The sequence below is a fragment of the Gymnogyps californianus genome, chromosome 16 (genome assembly GCF_018139145.2).
Source record: "Gymnogyps californianus isolate 813 chromosome 16, ASM1813914v2, whole genome shotgun sequence".
Classification (NCBI taxonomy): Eukaryota; Metazoa; Chordata; class Aves; order Accipitriformes; family Cathartidae; genus Gymnogyps; species Gymnogyps californianus.
The window spans coordinates 2,135,362-2,153,442 of NC_059486.1; the positions used below are offsets into that span (position 1 = coordinate 2,135,362).

General features: G+C 42.2%; 1 protein-coding gene across 1 annotated transcript in view; it reads right to left on the minus strand.

The window, feature by feature from the left end:
• Positions 1 to 1,853: 1,853 nt before the first annotated feature.
• Positions 1,854 to 18,081, minus strand: part of FBXW8 (F-box and WD repeat domain containing 8) — a 54,109-nt gene continuing 37,881 nt past the window's right edge. Inside the window, exons 8-11 of the mRNA XM_050906941.1 lie at positions 9,010 to 9,137; positions 5,390 to 5,563; positions 3,481 to 3,597; positions 1,854 to 2,761 (exon numbers count right to left, since the gene is read on the minus strand). Coding sequence (XP_050762898.1) covers positions 2,617 to 2,761; positions 3,481 to 3,597; positions 5,390 to 5,563; positions 9,010 to 9,137 — 564 coding nt within the window. The 3' untranslated portion in view covers positions 1,854 to 2,616. The remainder of the gene's footprint in view (positions 2,762 to 3,480; positions 3,598 to 5,389; positions 5,564 to 9,009; positions 9,138 to 18,081) is intronic.

Consider the following 18,081-nt stretch of genomic DNA (forward strand, 5'->3'; position numbering starts at 1 on the left):
CTCCATTTAAATGTCACCTAACCCTGGCAAAGATGTAAGCAGTCACGATTGGATTTGCTACACTCCAGCACCCGCTTCAGCACAGTACTAATGACTACCCAGTGAAGTAGGACAACATTCCTTTTCAAAAACAAAAATTAAAACTCCCAACATGGACACTCTCCAACAGCCTAAGTGCCCTCATTTGCATTATGAATGCTAATTAAATACATACACTATCTTCTGCTGTGGTACAACCTTCCTAAATGAATTCCGGTGACAGGAAAAACAGACCAAAAGGACCACCCGCCAATCCACCCGGAGGAGCTGCATCCAGACCGTGAGCCAACAAAATAGTGGCTGTGGGGACAGAGAATTTCTTTCTCCACTGGAGGGGATGCAAGCCTTCTGGTATCTGGACGGGTTGATGTTTGGTCCCCAATGAATCAATGACTTGTAGGTCTTCTCTGCATAAGAAAGCAAACACCTCTACAAACACACGTGCATCTCAGTGACTACCACGGTCAAGGAGCAATACGGAGGCAGCCTTGCCACAGGCAGCGCAGAAGGAGAGGGGCAGTGGGGAGGTAGGCTCCAGGAAAAGGGCTCGACACATGCGGGCACAAGACAAACTTATCTGCTACTTGCAGCAGGCAGATGAAGAAAGAACAAAGCTGTCCCGAGATAATGAGGCAAGATAAGGAAAGTCAAAGTCAGAACAAGCCAAGGGTGTATTGAGACAGGGCAGCAGGTCACGGCACGGAGGGGAAGAGAACAATGACAGCGGAAGCTCTCTCTGTTCAGCCACATCAGAAGACACAGGGCTGGAGCAACCCACAAAATCATTTGTGCTACAGAAACTATTATTTATTTGACAGGTTCCAGCTGAGCTCTTGTCCAAACTACGTATCTGTGACACTTCTTGCTCTTCCAGGAATAAAGGAAGGGAGCTGGCTTCCCAGAAGGGCCGAGGAAGGTGAGGGGGGAAAAAGAAAAAAAAAAAAAAAAAAAAAAAAGACCAAAGCTTTATGAAAGACAATATTTATTGGTCAGACAGAATGACTTTGCCCCTTGCACTTTGTGGATCAGTTCATCACGAGGAAAAAGCTAACTGTTAAAAACCACATACACATGTGAAAGTTGGTCTAGGGGTCATGGAAAACCACCCCAAGCCAAAGACAATGAAGAACTGTGAAATACGTCTCTCCAGGCAGAAGGAAGGCAGCACGAAGCTCTCCAGGGGCTGCCGCAGTGACTGGTTAAGGGTTGAAGTGACAGTCCAGCCAGCCCCTCTCCTGCACGTGCAGGCACATTTCCTGCACCCCTCTCCAGCACTGTACTTTTAAATTGATTCCATTAAGCCAGCAAAAAGGTGTTAAGTTAAAACTTAACCTCAATTTAAACTTCATTTACATGGCTTTGGCTTGCACCAGTGAGTTTACAAGGGCATCTCACAACCATAGAATAGTTTTAAAACAGTAAAACATATCCATGCAGGACTCGAGCTCTTGTTCGCCAAACTGGTTCTACCTATGTCAGTGCAACTTGGGTTTAAGATAAAGCCTTACTCCTCATTTTCACCTGAGGTTCTACATCGTATCTTCCAGCCTGGAAGCTTCTCCACAGCATTAGTGTGAACTACCCATGCAGAGGGATTGCGGCCAGTTCATTCCTTCTGCTTCATTAAACCAACATGATCAATTCCCAGCTCGGAAGTGAGGACGGTGTCAGAAACCCAAGTCCCAGGCACCCGGGGAAAGCCTCCAGGTGCTGTGGAAGGGCATGATCCAGAAAGAGCACACCTGACAACCTTTTGTTTCAGTGCATAGGGCTTAGTTCACCCTAAAAAAGTTACGAACAAAAAAAACCCCACAAACACATGTACTTATACAGTTAGAAAACATTTAATCCAGAATTTTAGAGACTTAAAAAAATAATTTATTTTAAAATAATTTTGATGCGTGTGGCCTGCTGAGTTTCCAAGCATCCAGCCTGGCCAAGGCCAACCTTCCCCTCCCTCTCTCCATCATACTCCCCCTCTCCCAACCACCGTAACCTTTTGTGCATGGTCCTGTTCCTAGACACATTCCGACGCACTCCAAGGAAAAGAAGAATGAGCAGCTCATTACAAGGAAAGAAATTCAAACATGTGGCTCAGCAAGATGCTTTTTCCAAGTCCTTGCTGTTTTTTTCCCCCCTCCCCTCTCAGGATAGGCACGAACTCCTCAATGTGCTCCCAGCCTCCCACCGCTTCAGCAGTTTGCCACTCGGGGCTCTCGCTTCCTGACCGGGTCCTCTGCCAAGATGGGATCAGCAGCGTTTTTCCCACAAGCAGCAGGAAGGGACATTTTTGTTTACACTGAAGCGTACTGTTCCCCTTCACTCTTCAGTCTCTCCGTTCCACCACAGTGGACCTTCGAACATTTGCGCAGCAACATATTTTAGTGATACGCTCGAGGGCAGCCACGCTCGCTGTTCTGGTTGACATCCCCAAGTTTTGGGCAAATGTTCAGCCCATTTGACGTGCCTGCAGCCAACGCCATCTTTTTGGCGCTTGTCCCACGTGGATCTCCTTTTTGCCTTTGGCCAGGTACTTGGCAGAGGGCTGGACCACAGAAGCCAAGTAAGGTGAGTTACCTAAATGTTATCATAGGGAACTGCAAGGCCAATGTTGTAGTTGTAACCAGTCACTTCGTCGTAAGAAGAGCGGCAAATAGGAAGGACGCTTTCTACAGCCAGCTGGTCCACTGAGAACTCGTAGGCATAAATGATTCCTCGGTGCCTGTACGAAACACAACCAGGACACACCATTTTACCTTAATCATATATTTCAACAGGGGAAACGAACAAAGTTAGAGATTGCCATAAGGGATCAAAACTCGATGCTTCAAGAGCTGGATATAAAAACTCATTCCTTCTGCACCAGGGCCGTCTCTGCAGTTTTAACAGAGAAGACTCCCTCCTGCCTCCTTCCAGGGACCCCACCAAGCCCCAGAAACGAACAGTGAATCATTCGCTTTAGCACCGCAGAGATGTGACTGTCATCTGCTGAAACATTTCTAATCTATCCAGGAAGGGGGAAGATGAGTACATTGTAGTTTGATAGTTCAATTAGACATGCTAACAGCCATCTGAGATGCAAATACCAAAACCTGGAGTTTAAATACCAGTAGTTTTCCTTTAGGAGGAGATACCATTACTAATATTTAGAGCAAGGAAAGGCTGCATTCCCTGTCTGGCTTCAGTGGCCTTTACATTCCTCTGCTGAAAAAGAAATGCTTTTTTTTTTTTTTTGTGCTCAGAAGTAAATAAAGAGCCAATTCATCCATGGTTTTGAAAGCCTTATCTTCAAACTTTTTAAATTTTATCTTTTAGATGCTATACCTTCTCTATTACTGCTCTGAATCATGACTCAGGTGCTTAGTGTGCCATTTTAAAATACATAATAAAGCAGATCTTTGCAGTGCCAAAAATCCTACCCTTCAGAGCTGGCTTACTCACTTGCGGTGTGCAGTAAGGTCATCGTCTGTGATGCTGGCACCTCGGGGAGTTTTCTCATCAGGGATGTTTGCAGTGATGAGGCTATGAGAATTAAACCATACGTGGCGGACTGGATGTCTGAAAAATAACCCACAGCACTGGGTGAGATGCCGCCTGCATTAGACTCCTAAAATCCAAGCACAGTAAAGGAATCGCTCTGGTTTAAATAAGAATTCATTTAAATCAGCGCCCTCTCTATGGCCAGAGGCTGGGAACCTGCCCCTTTGGCTCTTCTCCTCCTGTCTGGAGCCGATAAACACAGCTTTTATCCCCATCTAGTGGGCTGTTACCAGAACACATGTGGAGGCCAGAAAATATTTTAGACACTTGGCAGCACACAGGCTGCAAGGGATCCGGGCTGCCTGCTTGCTTTGCTGCTTTAAGGACTGCAGCAGCACACTCCTGGGAAGAGCAGGATGCTTCCCAAAATGAAGGACGGGGACACCCAGGACTCCCACACGCCCAAGCACTGAGCTATGGCTGATTTCGAAATGCACTATATGGCACAAGCTAAGAGGTCTGGTCTTCGTTCCTTCTCCTCTCACTGGTGAATAAACTAACCCTGAACCACGGTAACAGCATTTACTGTTCAAGTAGGAGTAACTTATCTTCTCAGATTAAGATGGCTCATTTCCACGACCCTAACGTGTCTCCTGTCATCTCCCTTAGCTTCTGCCTTTGCTTTCTATTCATGACACTGGGCTGCAGGCATGGATAACAACACACACACCTTCTTATCTATGAAGGCCTTTTGGATTGAAGTGATCCCTTCTGATTCCTATATAGATTAAACAGTATTTTACATGTTTAATCTAATGGTTTCACTTTTAGTACACCCCCAAAGCTCAGATCTGCACTGCCTGCCCTCCTTCTTGGCATGCTCATTAGTGCTGCTTCAGGAGACAATCAATGCAATATTGTCCTTAATGCATCAGCCACATCACAGCGGGCTTTATAATTCACAGGGTCAGAAGAGAAGAATATACCTGCTATTAATCAATGGCAACTCCCACTTGAATTTCTCTGACTGTAAATACCTCACCTAGCTCCTCTTTGGGGAAGATGCATTAAGAAAAAAAAGAGATCAGGATTTATCTGTTCATTTTATTAAGGGAAAGATCAGGATTTATCTGTTCATTTTAATAAGGGTATCCCTCAGACTTACAAGGGGCTAAACCCTTGAGGTCTTCATTCAGACAAAGCTAACTCCCTGGGAATTGTGCCTTGATCAGGAAATGATAATTTGGCTGTAGCAACTAACAGTCTTCTGTCAACTCCAGGATACTGATCTCTGCTTGTACTTTCAGTGCTGTACTTCTTGTGTTTTCAGTGCAAACTGGTATTTTAATATTTAAATGAGTTTAAATACCAGCCTGGCTTTGATCGTTACCATTAAGGGAATGTGTGAATGAGGTGAACAGAAACACAAGTATTGTGTAAGGATATAGCAGATAGAGACAGCCAGAACCAGTCACTCTGAAGACAACAGCCAGGAGTCCAGCATTTTAAATCCAAGGTTCAATAAAGTAAATACTGGTTGGGGATGGGGCAGGGAGAAGACACGAACTGAACTTCATGGAAGAAACAGAGGAAACAATTTCCATGCTCCCTTATGCCGACTGAAGCACTCTTTTTAACTAATGAGTAAAAAAACCTATGACAGCTAAAGGGCACACACAGAAACATGCACAAGACTCCAGGTGGGGAGGCAATCTGTTCCCAAATCACATGAAAACCAAACAGAACTCTCAGAAGCTTTAGACATGGGCATGTTATCATTTTGGTCCTGGATCATCCCATTCCCACATTCCTCCTGTCAGCCAGATCTGATAAACACCCTTGCAATAGGACCCCACGCAGACAAAATTACCTGGCATGCATTTCCCAGAGTTTGGTGCCCATCCGTTGGTCCCACACACAGACCAAGCCCTCTTCTCCTCCACTGACGATCTTCCAGTCATCCATCTGGACCGCAGATACTCCTAACTGGTGGGCATAGAGGGAGCACAAAGATTCGCTTTTGCGGAGATCGAATACTCTGACCCTGAACGAAAGCAAATAAAGAACAGAGATAAAAACAGCCGTGGATCTGCAGCCTGTAGGTTCTGAGAGCGCAAGTTCTTTCGGGGTTATGAAAATATGTCTCGGACAGCAGTAGTCCCACGGCCACTACACGGCCAGAAATCCAATACGGTTGATACTTTTCACCACTGAATTTTCACTCTGACTTCTATTATCAAAGATTTTTTGAGGCAGACTTCTCCCACCATACAGGACCTGTCCGTCTCTTTACAAGTCCTAGGTGATATAAAATGTAAGTGAAATTTGGAGAAAGCTCCTCTATCTGTGTCTCCTACAACATCAGCAATGCCGTACAATACTTCAGTACCATGCTTCGGGCATACTGCTAACACATCTTACCCCTTGGTACCTAACCCACATCCGCTATGGCCGAGGGCCAGTACCTCTTCTGATTTCAAAAACGCAAGTACTGACTGCGGGCAGCGTTTAGGTACATCTGTTTTCAGAGATTATTGATCACTCAGACAAGGCATTTTGAAGAGAAACGCACTGAAGACTCAGTAGAAGCAGAACTGTAGAAAAAGAGCTTAGGATTTCAATCACTGCAACAAGTCCACGAAACCAGTTAAAGCCAGTGTTAAGTTTTAAACCCAGCACATATCACAAGGGAGTATGTTTTTTGATCCTTATATATCAAGATTAAGAGATAAAGCAAAATACATAAGCAAATAAAAAAAAAAACTGCAGCGAGTGAAAACAGAAGTAAAGGGGAAATACTGATCTCAGATTTGAAAAGCAGCCAGAGAAAGTTCCTCCCAGCTGATGGCTATCAAGAACGAAACCATCAGGTACACATTAATTCCAGAAAAGGCCAAAACACACTTGTTCCAACACATTAACTGTACTTTATTCCATACCCCTGCTACGATCCTAATGGTGTTGCAAGTCCTTCCTTTTCCTTTCTCAAACAGAGATTGCATCATATGATTTTACAAATAACACATTTCAGCAACAGAGCAGTCCAACAATAAAAGGCAACAGAACAGTCCAAAACTCCAACAGAGCAACATCCATCTGACACGTAGAAAAACATGCTGGAACAGAGCAAGGAGCATGCTTTGTGTGGCTCCGCAGCCACCCTTAGGAAAACCCTATCACAACAGTTGCCGATGGTGAAAAGGACTTCTTGCTTTCTCCAACTCCAGCAGAGAGAAGCTTTGGCTACATATTAGAGCTGTGCTTTGGGTAAGGATGGGGTATTTTGGAAGTGTTCACACCCAGTGCTCTCCCTGTCTTACTGCATGTGTTCTGCACGGCAATCAAAGCTGCTTCTGTTTGGTAAGCACAGTTGGAAACGAAGATCTGATTGTCTCCTGGTTATTTCATTAGCAAGGGCCCAGGTTTCAGGCAGGTGTCCATTCTGGCACACCCTTGGAAGAATGAGAGGCACACTTGAGTTGTTTAGATGTGCTTTAAAAAGGAAGGGAAAGCATTTTGCAAATTTAATGTGATGCTCTAATGCAGGCCTGGCATGGCCCGCCATCTCCTGCCTCAACAGCTGGGCTCAGTGGGAGCACATCAGATTCATCCGAGTTCAAGCGAGCCGTAAGGAAGGTGTGCTCATGACCAGGCTTTGACTCCCCCTGTTAGACTGCCTTAGAAGTAAGCTCACTTGCCTTTAGGAGAGCATGGAGTACATGTTTTGATCCACACCTTTCAGCAACGGTATACACTGGGCTTGCCATATGTTTGCTTTCCCAATGCTATTCGCTGTCTTAGGTTCCACCACGAAAAAGGGTGCTGTCGTGCCGTGTGTTAGCACACGCTCCCTGTTATCAGATCTCTTGCCAGTGTGAAGCACAGCTAAGTAATCAAATAAATCAGCAACGCTTCAGGAGTATTTTTTGATGGAAAGACAGATTTTATAGGTCCTACTAAAAACATTTCACAAGTGTTACTTCTCAAGATCATGGCTTTGAATAAAAGGATAGCACATACTAGTAAAATTGTGAAATTGCTATATTTAATTCAAGCAATAAGTTTTCCCACTCCCATGGCAAGGTCCCTATTTAGTACGCTTGCTCCGTACCCGGGCTATGGAGGTTGAAGTCACATTCCACCTGTGGATGCCTAGCACCTATTAATGCCCTTCATGCAGCACCACATGAGGAACCAACCTCTGAGACACACATCGTCTTGCCTCCTGGATGCCAAAACTTATTTGCTGAACTATCGATTCCTAACTTCTTGCTATTTTAGTGATGGCCAACCCCTTGAACTCAGTCAATGCTTGAACTGAAAAACTGAAAAGCTTTCTGGAGGGGAAAGGGCACAGACATTTACTCTAGTATAAAGGCAGTAAATTTCAATCTCACTTAAGGGATATCAACTTCATCTACTCTCCCATCATTGTGCAAGAGATCAAAATCGGAGGTAGTTTTACTGGGGTGCTTTGGAAAATCAATTATCTGCTTTTAGAGGCAAAAAACTCCCAAGGATTCAATTACACATGTCAAACTTCAGATATTTCCTTTCTCCTCTTTGCTGAGAAAGTGTGAGGTTTGCTTGCACTGCCTATTCACTGAGAAGGAAAAAAAGCTGTTTGACAAAATAATCATTTTTGCAAGCTGCTGCGCTGGCGGGACAGAGGTCTGGGATTTGGCAGAGGGAAGTATCCGCCTCACAATCTGATACCCACCACCACACCAGACCACCACCTGCAGCCTGATGCCCAGTGCAGAAAGGAGGAGGGAAGGAACAGGGAGCCATTAGAGACTGGCTCCTCGCCATCCCACATCTCCTTTGGTGCACTGGATCAGACCCCACAAATAACTAGCCAAAAAAAGAAAATCTAAAAATTGGACTCAAAGGGTCTTTTTAAGCACTTTAATCCTTTCGCACTGACTGTTCCCAGCGCGTCCATTCCTGGCACCAGATATTGTGCTGGGAAAATCCTACTCCCCAAGCCAAGGAGTTAAAGAGAAAGCTGCTAATCAGCTAAATAGAAGCTGGAATCTGTTCATATGAAAGTCTCTTTTTTTTGTCACCTGAGGGACATCACAGTGTTCCGAAACACACTCTTGACATCATTTGGCAGACGGACCCATCTCATCCTACATGATTCATCCCTTAGGTTATTTTTTTAATATCAGAAAGTGAGCTTTTAAATGCCAAACTAATTTTGCGGGTGGTGGTGGGGAAGTGGAAGATATTCCAAGTGGTCTCGCTGGGCTGTACACCAACTGCGTCCACCAAATGGCTTAAAAAGAAAGTCTTCCCATGGAGCTTTCTGAAACAAAGCAAACTGGCAGCCACATCCAACTATTACCTAATATTTTGTTCCTGAAGTTCACGCAGGCTGCATTTGAAACATTAGAGGAGAAACAAATTCTAGCAGGTCCAGATGTAGGACAGCAGGACAAGAAGTAAGGTAATTTGAGATGGGTTACAGCTCTTGGTAGTACCTACCTTCTGTCTTTATTGCCTGTAACAAGCATGTTTGGAGGACTGTGCTGGAGGTTGACACATGTAAAGTCACCTATCGAGTTGCCCATCTTCTTCAGACACTGACTTGTTTCCAGATTGTAAAGAAGAATCTGGCAGAAAGAGAACAAACACCAGCTAAATGTAGTACGAGCACAACAACTATGTTTTGCTGCAGCATAAAGTAGAGCAGAGTTATTACCACCAGATGGTTTGCAGGACTCATTTCTCAATATGCTAATACATAACCAAGATGCAGATCTACCCCTATTAAGAAGGGCAACACCACCCTCAGAAATAAGGAAATCAAGTTTCACAATGGAATCCATCAAGAAGCAGGGATGCAAGTCTCTTGCCAACCAGTATCAGACAGGTATAGCTCTCAGGCAGGCAAAGCAAGCCATACAGATTCCCTCCAGATAAATTTTTAAGGCTTACATGGAAAAGCAAATAGTTTCTTCATCAATTTTAATATTTGAAAGAGCAGTAAAAGTAAACAGAATCAACGTTTAGAAGGTTTAGACAGATGGACTGGCAAGAAAGATTCAATCAAATACAGCAGAAACTGAAGAGCAGAACTGAACACCAACTCAGCGCTGACAGGCCCTGCTGATAGCTTGTGTACAGATCGTGCGGCAGAAAGATTAAGAGAAATATTACATCTGAAGTGGCGGTTCAGATGGGAAGGGAATAAAAACAACTCTGATGTTAAGCAACATCCAAGATGATTCGACCAGAGACTGGAAGAGAGGTACGAGTTGTTTCCCGTCTGTTCACCCTCCTCTCCTTTGCGCAGCAATCAGTTTAATCACGTTCGCTGTCTTTCCTGTGGGGCCAGATGAGATTTATCTATTTGGGCCTTTCAATTTAGGAGAGCAAGTATTTTTTGAAACAGAAAAATGTACTGGTCAAAGCTCAGTGGAGCTCAGCACAGCACCTGGTCTTACATAACTTCATAAACATTATTAAATTTCACGGTGATGCTCCTTTAATTTAAAAGAAACCTATGATCATGAAAAGAGTAACGGTAGTTAAAACATCAGAAAAAAAACTTATGGCTTCCATGGCAACATCAGCATGGCTAAGTCAACGTCACATCAATATTCTTAACTTCTACTTTACTGATTATATCCACATGCAGCTTAATAAATATTACACTATCTGTACATACTATTTCAACATTTGCCAGAACAGCGATAGTGATGCTGCCTGGCCTTTTACTTCCTATCTGTGTAGTTTTACTAAGCATCTGAAAGGTCAAATTAAGAGAGTAGGAGGGGATATTTTGTGATGGATGCCTCTAGGCAACAAAAGTGAAGCTTTAAAAATCTCCAGGAATACTGCAAAGAAAGGCAGAGAATCTGCAGGTTTCCTCCACCTGCCATTTCTCCCAACTAAAGAGCAGGCATGGTTTTATTCAGACATATTATCAGCTCCCTATTAGAATCAACATATTCATATCCGACTTCCTCAGTTGCTTATAATCTTTATAGTCTCCCAATTAGTTCCCTTTCCCAGCCTTATCTTTGTGAAGCTATCTGCCTCAACTACCAGGCTTTAGCATGTAATTTTTCATCCTTAAGAGCCAAAAAAAACAAAGCAATTTTACCCAAGCTCTGTAAAGCAAGGAAGACTACATTTGCGGGGAGACTTAAGGCATAAAAGTTGCTAAAAAAAATGAATTTAAGCTTCTACACCTATGAAAAAGTTGCTACAAACTGCAGGAAAATGTTAATCTTCAAGGTAAAAACCAATTTACAGCCTGTTCTCACTTGCAGCACAGCTTCCAACAGCTCACTAACCAAACCCAGAGATAATGACATTCTGGCAAAGGTACTTTGCACATTTTTCAGTGCAAAGGAAATTAATATCTGTGCCTGGCAACCCAATTTCTCCTTGAAAAGTTTTGAACAAAAGACAAAGTCAATAAACTGCTGAATTCAACTTATGAACAATAAACGATCGGGTCAACAGCAACGTATTCCAGCTCCCAGTTGAGCCTCTTGAACCAGCCCTTCCCAGCTGTATGTTAAAACTCTGGAGAGGAGAGGGCCAAATGCTGCCTTCTCAAAAGTCCCCTGGGGCTAATACGTAAAGTGAACATCCATAAACTATTAATTTATCTAAATGACCATAGCTCCCATCTATCCTATAAACATATGATATATACTTGAAAATTCAGTTATGGCCATGAAAGACTATAATGAAAAATTGCTTCCACATAGCATTTAAAGATTGCCCTGTTTTACATCAGAGCAAATATTAAATATTCTCCTGCTTGCAGTCTCAATTTTAGACCTGTGGCAATCATCATACGTAGGTAGCGCCAGCTGAGAAATTATTTATTTCCCCCACATAACTTGTAGATGGCCACCAATTTAAAGTATTTGCATCTAAGAAAAAGAATCTGTAAAAAAAATAAAGATTCAGATCCACAAAACTGGAAGAAAAGCCTTTGTCTTTTCATCTTCTCCCACCCCCTCCAACTCCCTCTCTTCTCACATCAGTCTCCATTCTTTTAAAGATTGTTGGGTTGTTTTTTTTTTTTTTAAATTTTATAATGCACATGTGTATTTCTAACCAATTAGCCCTATCATTGGAAGAGTCTCTGTGATTTTCGGTATCCAGGTTTTACCTATCTTTAAATTCAACTTCTGTCTTGAGCAATTTTACGGTCTGCAAATGAATTTCAAAACCTTATCCTGACAAACCAATAGGTAAAGAAAAAAAAAAAGGAACTCAGATGCTTTTTTAAGTCTGAATAATAATTTCTTGAAGACAGGGGTTTTAAAAGCATACTGATGACAATTTTGAAGTTGCTAGAACGTTTCTGATGAGCTCTCCTATAATATCCCAAGGCAACAAGGATTTTCTTTACAAAGGCCAAGGAGAAAGAATGAAAACACCTGGTCAATAGGGACTTGAAATAAGGGCCTGTATGTTAAAGGGCAGATAAAGCATAAGATCTTTAGGAGGTTTATAATCCTATAATGCACACTGCAAAGGGATTACCCTTTTAAAGATATTTATAATCCTATAATGGACACCCAAGACCAGTGACCTAATAGGTACCAAACTGAAGGTAAGTGAACCAAGAGCATTTGGGTGTGAAATGAAGTACCCTGGGATAACACACTAACGAGCATCCCTTCCCCCCGTGGGACTTCGGGGACACAAGGGAGGAAAAGCATTAAATACTCTGTGCAGATGTATCAGGATCTAACGCACAAAATAAAAAGTGTTACCTATTAACATTGTTCAAATGAAAAAGTCTAAGTTATTGGATAAGAGCCAAGCAATCTCCCAGAATGCTTAATAATTCAACAAGCCAGAAATAGCCAGAGTACCTTTACCATTATGTTTAGTTAAAGACCACAGAGATTAGAAAACACATTATCCATCTCAGAGGCGAGTCTTTCCATGTTACAAGTCCCTTAACGACCTTTACCATCTCTCCCTCTCTCTCTCTCTCTTTTAATAAGGCTGAGCAAATGGGACTTCATTTTATCCGATTGCCACAGACTAGTGGTATTAATTATTCATGCTCATACTCTCTTTTGTTAAGACAGTGCATTAGTCTAATTTCCCTCTTTACTGTGCGAGTTGGGCAAGTCTCAACCTGTGGCCACTGCTTTGAGATAGATGCGCCGAGAAGCTGGCAAATTCATGAGACCAGGCAGAGGAAGAAAGGAAAAGTTACTGTACTTCACGAAACTGCAGAGCAGCGGGTATGGGGAACTCTCTTTAAATGCTGTCCAAGAACTCAAGAAAGAAGACCAAATTAATTCACAAAGAATTAAAGTCTCTGTAGCCAGAATAGCTAAGCTGTGAGCTTTGTTACATCTTGCAGCTAAGTGAGGTCAAGCGTGGTCAATGTACTCTGGTTGAGATACTTCCAAGAAAAACCAAGGAATTGAAGGAAATGCTGTTGATGGAACTCTTCCATGCCTGTCCAATACCCCAGCAGGTGTTTTGGGATCCTGTGTTGTTGGAGATGTCTTTTTTGGATGGAACATTAAAACAACAAATCCCCAAGCACTTGTTATCAAAGAGCCTGTGGTACTTTCAACAAGAGCAGGGGTGTTCAACCCACTGTCCTGGCTGAAAGCCAGCAGACAACTGCTTTCTGAAATAGCTAGTCTCCCTCTGCAATCGCATTTCTGCTTCTTGTCAAAAGTTACCACATCGCATGGCTAGTAAAAACTAAGCTGTCTCAGAGTTGGGCAAAGCACTCTGTTTATACAGTATATTTAGCTCTTATTTAGATGAAGTCTTGAATGGAGTATCATAAATATTAGCAAAAAGTATACTGTAAAACCACACTCAAAACCTACATCCTTTTCCTCACTGAATAACACACTGGATACATTAAAGAACCACTTTCTCAGAAAGAACTGTCTAGGATAGAGGTTTCTCACTGTCATTTTAGAGACACAGGATCAAAATAAAAAAACCCCGAGTTGCTCAAAGAGGCAGAGGAACAAGCAGCAAGATCGGGAACAGAATTTGCATGTATTTTCAGATTACGTTTCTCCCTCTTTCCTTCTGCCCATCCCTCTGCCAACTAGAAAAAACATTGCCTGAATACACACAAACATTGCCAACAAAAGAAAGGGTTGTGAAATTTCAAGTCCACCATGAATAAAAAGGGATCTGGTTTTTGCTCAGGTCAAACCCATTCAATTCAAAGGGTATCTACAAAAGTGATATGGCTATTTCATATGCATTTGCGGCAGAAGTCATCAAATTAAGTACAACATATGGTACACACTGCTGCAAGTTTGAATTTTATTTCTAAAGGGATGTGGAGAAAGAATATTTTCCAAGTTTACAAGCCTCAGGGGCACAGTTTCCCAGTGCAAATGTATTGAATTGCCTACTGTAAATATGGCACATAACACTGCAACAACAACAAAAAAAATTTTACTATTAACAAATGCAAGGTCAGCATATTGATACTTGTACACAGAGATAAGTGTTCTGGCTCCATAAATTTAAAGATGAGCTAAGATTTAAAAGGAGCAGCTGAGGGAGACAGACAGACAATCAGAGAGAAAGAAAAAGAGTAAATCATACACAAAACAGCCAGTAAAAAAAAAAAATAAAAAAGCAGTTAATATACATGAATAATGGATGTTTGATTTAAAAGCAGTTTACTCCAATATGATGTAATTTTTGACAATCAGCCAGAGAGACTATTTTGCAAGTTCTTGCCAGATATAAGTCATTGTGTAAAGCTGGTAACACAACCGTTTCTCCGAGCATGTGGAAAATTGACTTTCATGCCATCCTAAAGGTGACTTTACGCTGGCAAACGAGAACTCTTATTTTGCATGCGCTGAGCTGCACCAGGCAGCCTCAAGCGATGCTTAAAGACCCACACAGAGGACTGCAAAAATAACAGAGTCCAAACAGCTTGCAGCAAATCCAGCAGCAAAAAAAGTCAGCCATACACAGTACCCGGTCCTCCAAGTATCTACACCTGCCACAGAAGTTACACGTGAAGCTAGAGACAGACGTAGTTTGGTTTTTCCTTTGAAGTTTTCATCTGACTGGAGTTAAAAAGTAAGACTCCAAGCTGGCAGCAAGAAGTAGAGCCAAGCATTGTGCAGGCAGGCAGCATGCAAGCTTCGGCAACACGATTCTGCCAACGCACCTGCAACCCTTGCTGTTCCAGCACTGGACACTGCCCGAGCCCGGGCTGCCAGCCTCCGGGGCTCTGCCAGCCTTGATGGGCTTGTGATGTGGACAGATGTCTGCTAGGACCTGCAATGAGGTCACCAGACTCATTTGACTTGTGGCTGAAGACTGATCTAAGAGTTCAAGTACCCAGAGATGAAAGGCTATTACGTTTACCCACTGAACCACCCACTCACCAAAAAACAAGCCCTAGCCCAGAAACACATTTTCCCTAACCTAAGGTAGGAAAAGGAAAAGGAAGGCAAGGTAATTCCTAAAAACTGAATGAATTTGCTTGGTTTCATAGATTATCACCTTGAATACTCATGGCACATCCTAGCAGCTATATTTTCAAAACCTGAGACACTTACCTAAGCAGCCGTGCCAATTCTGAGGTATTCATATCAAGGTACAAATAGGAAAAAAAAAGCTGAATGTTATGAACATTACCCAATACAAAAGGGATTTTTTTTTTTTTTAACTTGCAAAATTATTTCTGATTATTTACAAACACAGAAAAAACAAGATGGAGGACTGTTACTTTTCAGCAAGAGAGGGGTTAATCGGTACATCATGCAAAATTTAGGCACGGAAAACTTCTGGTCTCTCTGCTGGACTGTATTTCTTGCAGTGCCTGACATAAAAAGTTACACAGTCCAGATCCTCAGAAAGAGTTCTGTCTCTCCTACATGGTACCAACGAGTTTATAAAGAAAAAGGTATTTAAAACACCTTTCACCTTCAAAGATCTGTTAACACTCTATAGTCCTACAGCTCCCCAAAGAGAAATGCTTGGGCAAGTCCCATACTGGTGACTGAATTTGAACGCAAGACCCACCCTTCTCCTGGTATGAAAACAAGAGTTCATAAAGATCAACTTATTGAAAATTGGACTATTTACAAGGGCCACAGTGGTTAACAAAACTGAAAGACACCCACATTTTTTAAACAAGAAAAATCAAGATAAAAAAAATTCAAAGTCTTTGGAACTCCACAAGAACTGGAGACATTACGACACCAGAAAAGACAATGCAAGCTTACCAGTCAACAGAGGAAGATTTTAGTTAAAATAAGGCGCAAGAAAGATGTAACAGCTTATATAAAGCAGCTATGACCTAAATACATCATCCAAGAGAGACTGTAGAGTATGAAATTCAATTTAAAGGATTATTTAAAATTTGTTTTTCACTTACTACTCGTTCATAACATCCATTTCAAGGGGTTAATTCTACTGGATACGCTCACATTAGCAAGTAGTTGAACTCTGTGCAAACATTAAATACAGGAGCAAAACTAGGCAGTATTTCAATCGCTGATGAGAAGAGACAGGTGATGCTGAACACCATTCATCAAGTACAAGCCAACCACCAGCTCAAAACAGATGAAAAAGCAACAGCATAACAAACAACTCCCAAGACATCTGATCTCAACATACCTAGCCTTCTGTTTCTAAGTTGGAGGCTCTAAAATCATTACCGTCCTCCCTTCACTCCTCTCTTCCCCATCTACCTGTTCTGATGTAAGGTTCACGTTTGTGCACAAAGCAACAAAAACACAGATACACTCTGAACTGTGCCTTATAATGCACGTAACATAAAAAGAGTTCTTCAGCTGCATGAGTTTAAAATAAAATTCTCTGGCACGCTATATGAAGTTTCTTTGGTGGAAAAAAACCCCAAATCCTCCCATGTTGAGTATGTTCTATCACCAAGAAATGTTGAATACTTTAAAAAATTTCAATTAAATTTTAAATACAGGAGAAAGTTGGGTTTGGTTCTGCCCCCCACCCCCAAGAGAAGAAAGCACCTATAAATTTCATAGAAATAATCCACAAGCAGGAGAGAGCTCACCCGAAGCTATGGTAGGAGACCAGACTTACTTGACAGCAGATGGTCCATTCAGGGAAGCTTATAAATATACCAACTACGAGAAAAGCTTCAGTCAGATCCTACAATCAGCGAGATAATTGCATCAGAAATCAGATTATATTAATCCTGACAGTTATAGTGCTACCTGTTTGAAAGGTTTATATCCTGACATGAAGAGGACCAAAGCCAGTTCTAGTTTAAATCTGTGGATTTAATTTTATGTACAATGCTCAAACCCAAAATTCAAACATGTGAATGCCAAGACTTTGTGATGCTGCTGCAGCATCGAGATCATGGGTCTCCAAACTGCATGACACAGGGTTCTACGCTATTTGCTAGACACCACCCTTCAAGGCACGTCCAGTGGATGTCATGAGCACCACTTTAGGTTGAAAGGGAAAGCCAGGGTTAGGGTTTTCCCTGTGGTTCATTAGCTGGTCTATATTATTAGCCATGTACAAGCCTAGACGGCAACACAGATCTCAGTATTTCAAGAATTTGGAATTTAACGAAAATAGTACATTCCACGTTGAGTTAATACAGCTGAAATAACCCTTACTAAAGAAATTTCTCTTAGCTTAACATAAAACAAAGAGCTCCAGGAGTACTAAACAGATGAACTTTCAAGAAACAGCATCATACTTGGGTTGCCTGATGCTTAATAAAGTGAAAGTTGAAATTCTCATAGATGAAGCATTTATATTCTCCCCTCTCTCCTGCACGGATGTCTGTCATCTAACAGTAGGGAAGTCTACGCCACAGACTTGATGTTCTTCTCCTCTCCGACATAAAAGTTCCTACAAAATTTATGCCTCAGATCTCTACTCTGCTGTCAAATTTGCTTAAAGTTAGACAAAGATTTAAAAAAAAAAGAGAGGGGAAAAAGATAGTTTCTCTATTTTCATCAGAAAGCAGGTTACTAGGCAGTAGCATTAGGATCATGAGCTTACACTAACAAAAAAAATATCCCTCAGGAAAAACAAAGAAAACCCCAAACTGAGAAGAAACACAGCTTTCCCACTACAGTAACACAGCCAGCAGAAAACGAGGCTGGAATTCTTCATCATTACGTTTCCGAGACCAAAAGCTCTCCTAAAGACAGATTGTCAACTTGTGACCAGAGTAATCAGCCAATGCGAAGTCCCTTCACGTCTGCGCGAGGTGAATAATTATCATAATAGACATTAGTAATTAATTTCCGGCGTGATGTCAGCTGGTGCAGCAATGCCAAGCAAGCGTCCTTGTCAAACACACCCCAGCCGTCTGGACGACTTCAGTCCCATCTCCCTGATTAGGATGCGCGCTGATGCGCTGCTTAATACAATCTGCCATCAAACGCCAAATAGTTCAGAACTAAATTAGGAAATATGTCCAGCTTTACAGAGTGACGCTCGGGGGCCTAAGTAGATTTCTCTGTTCCTTTACGAGGCACAAAGGCGATCACCGATGTAATGCCCCTGAATGAGGCAATTTTACCTTCTAACCTCCCACCTCTGTAGGGAAAAGAATGG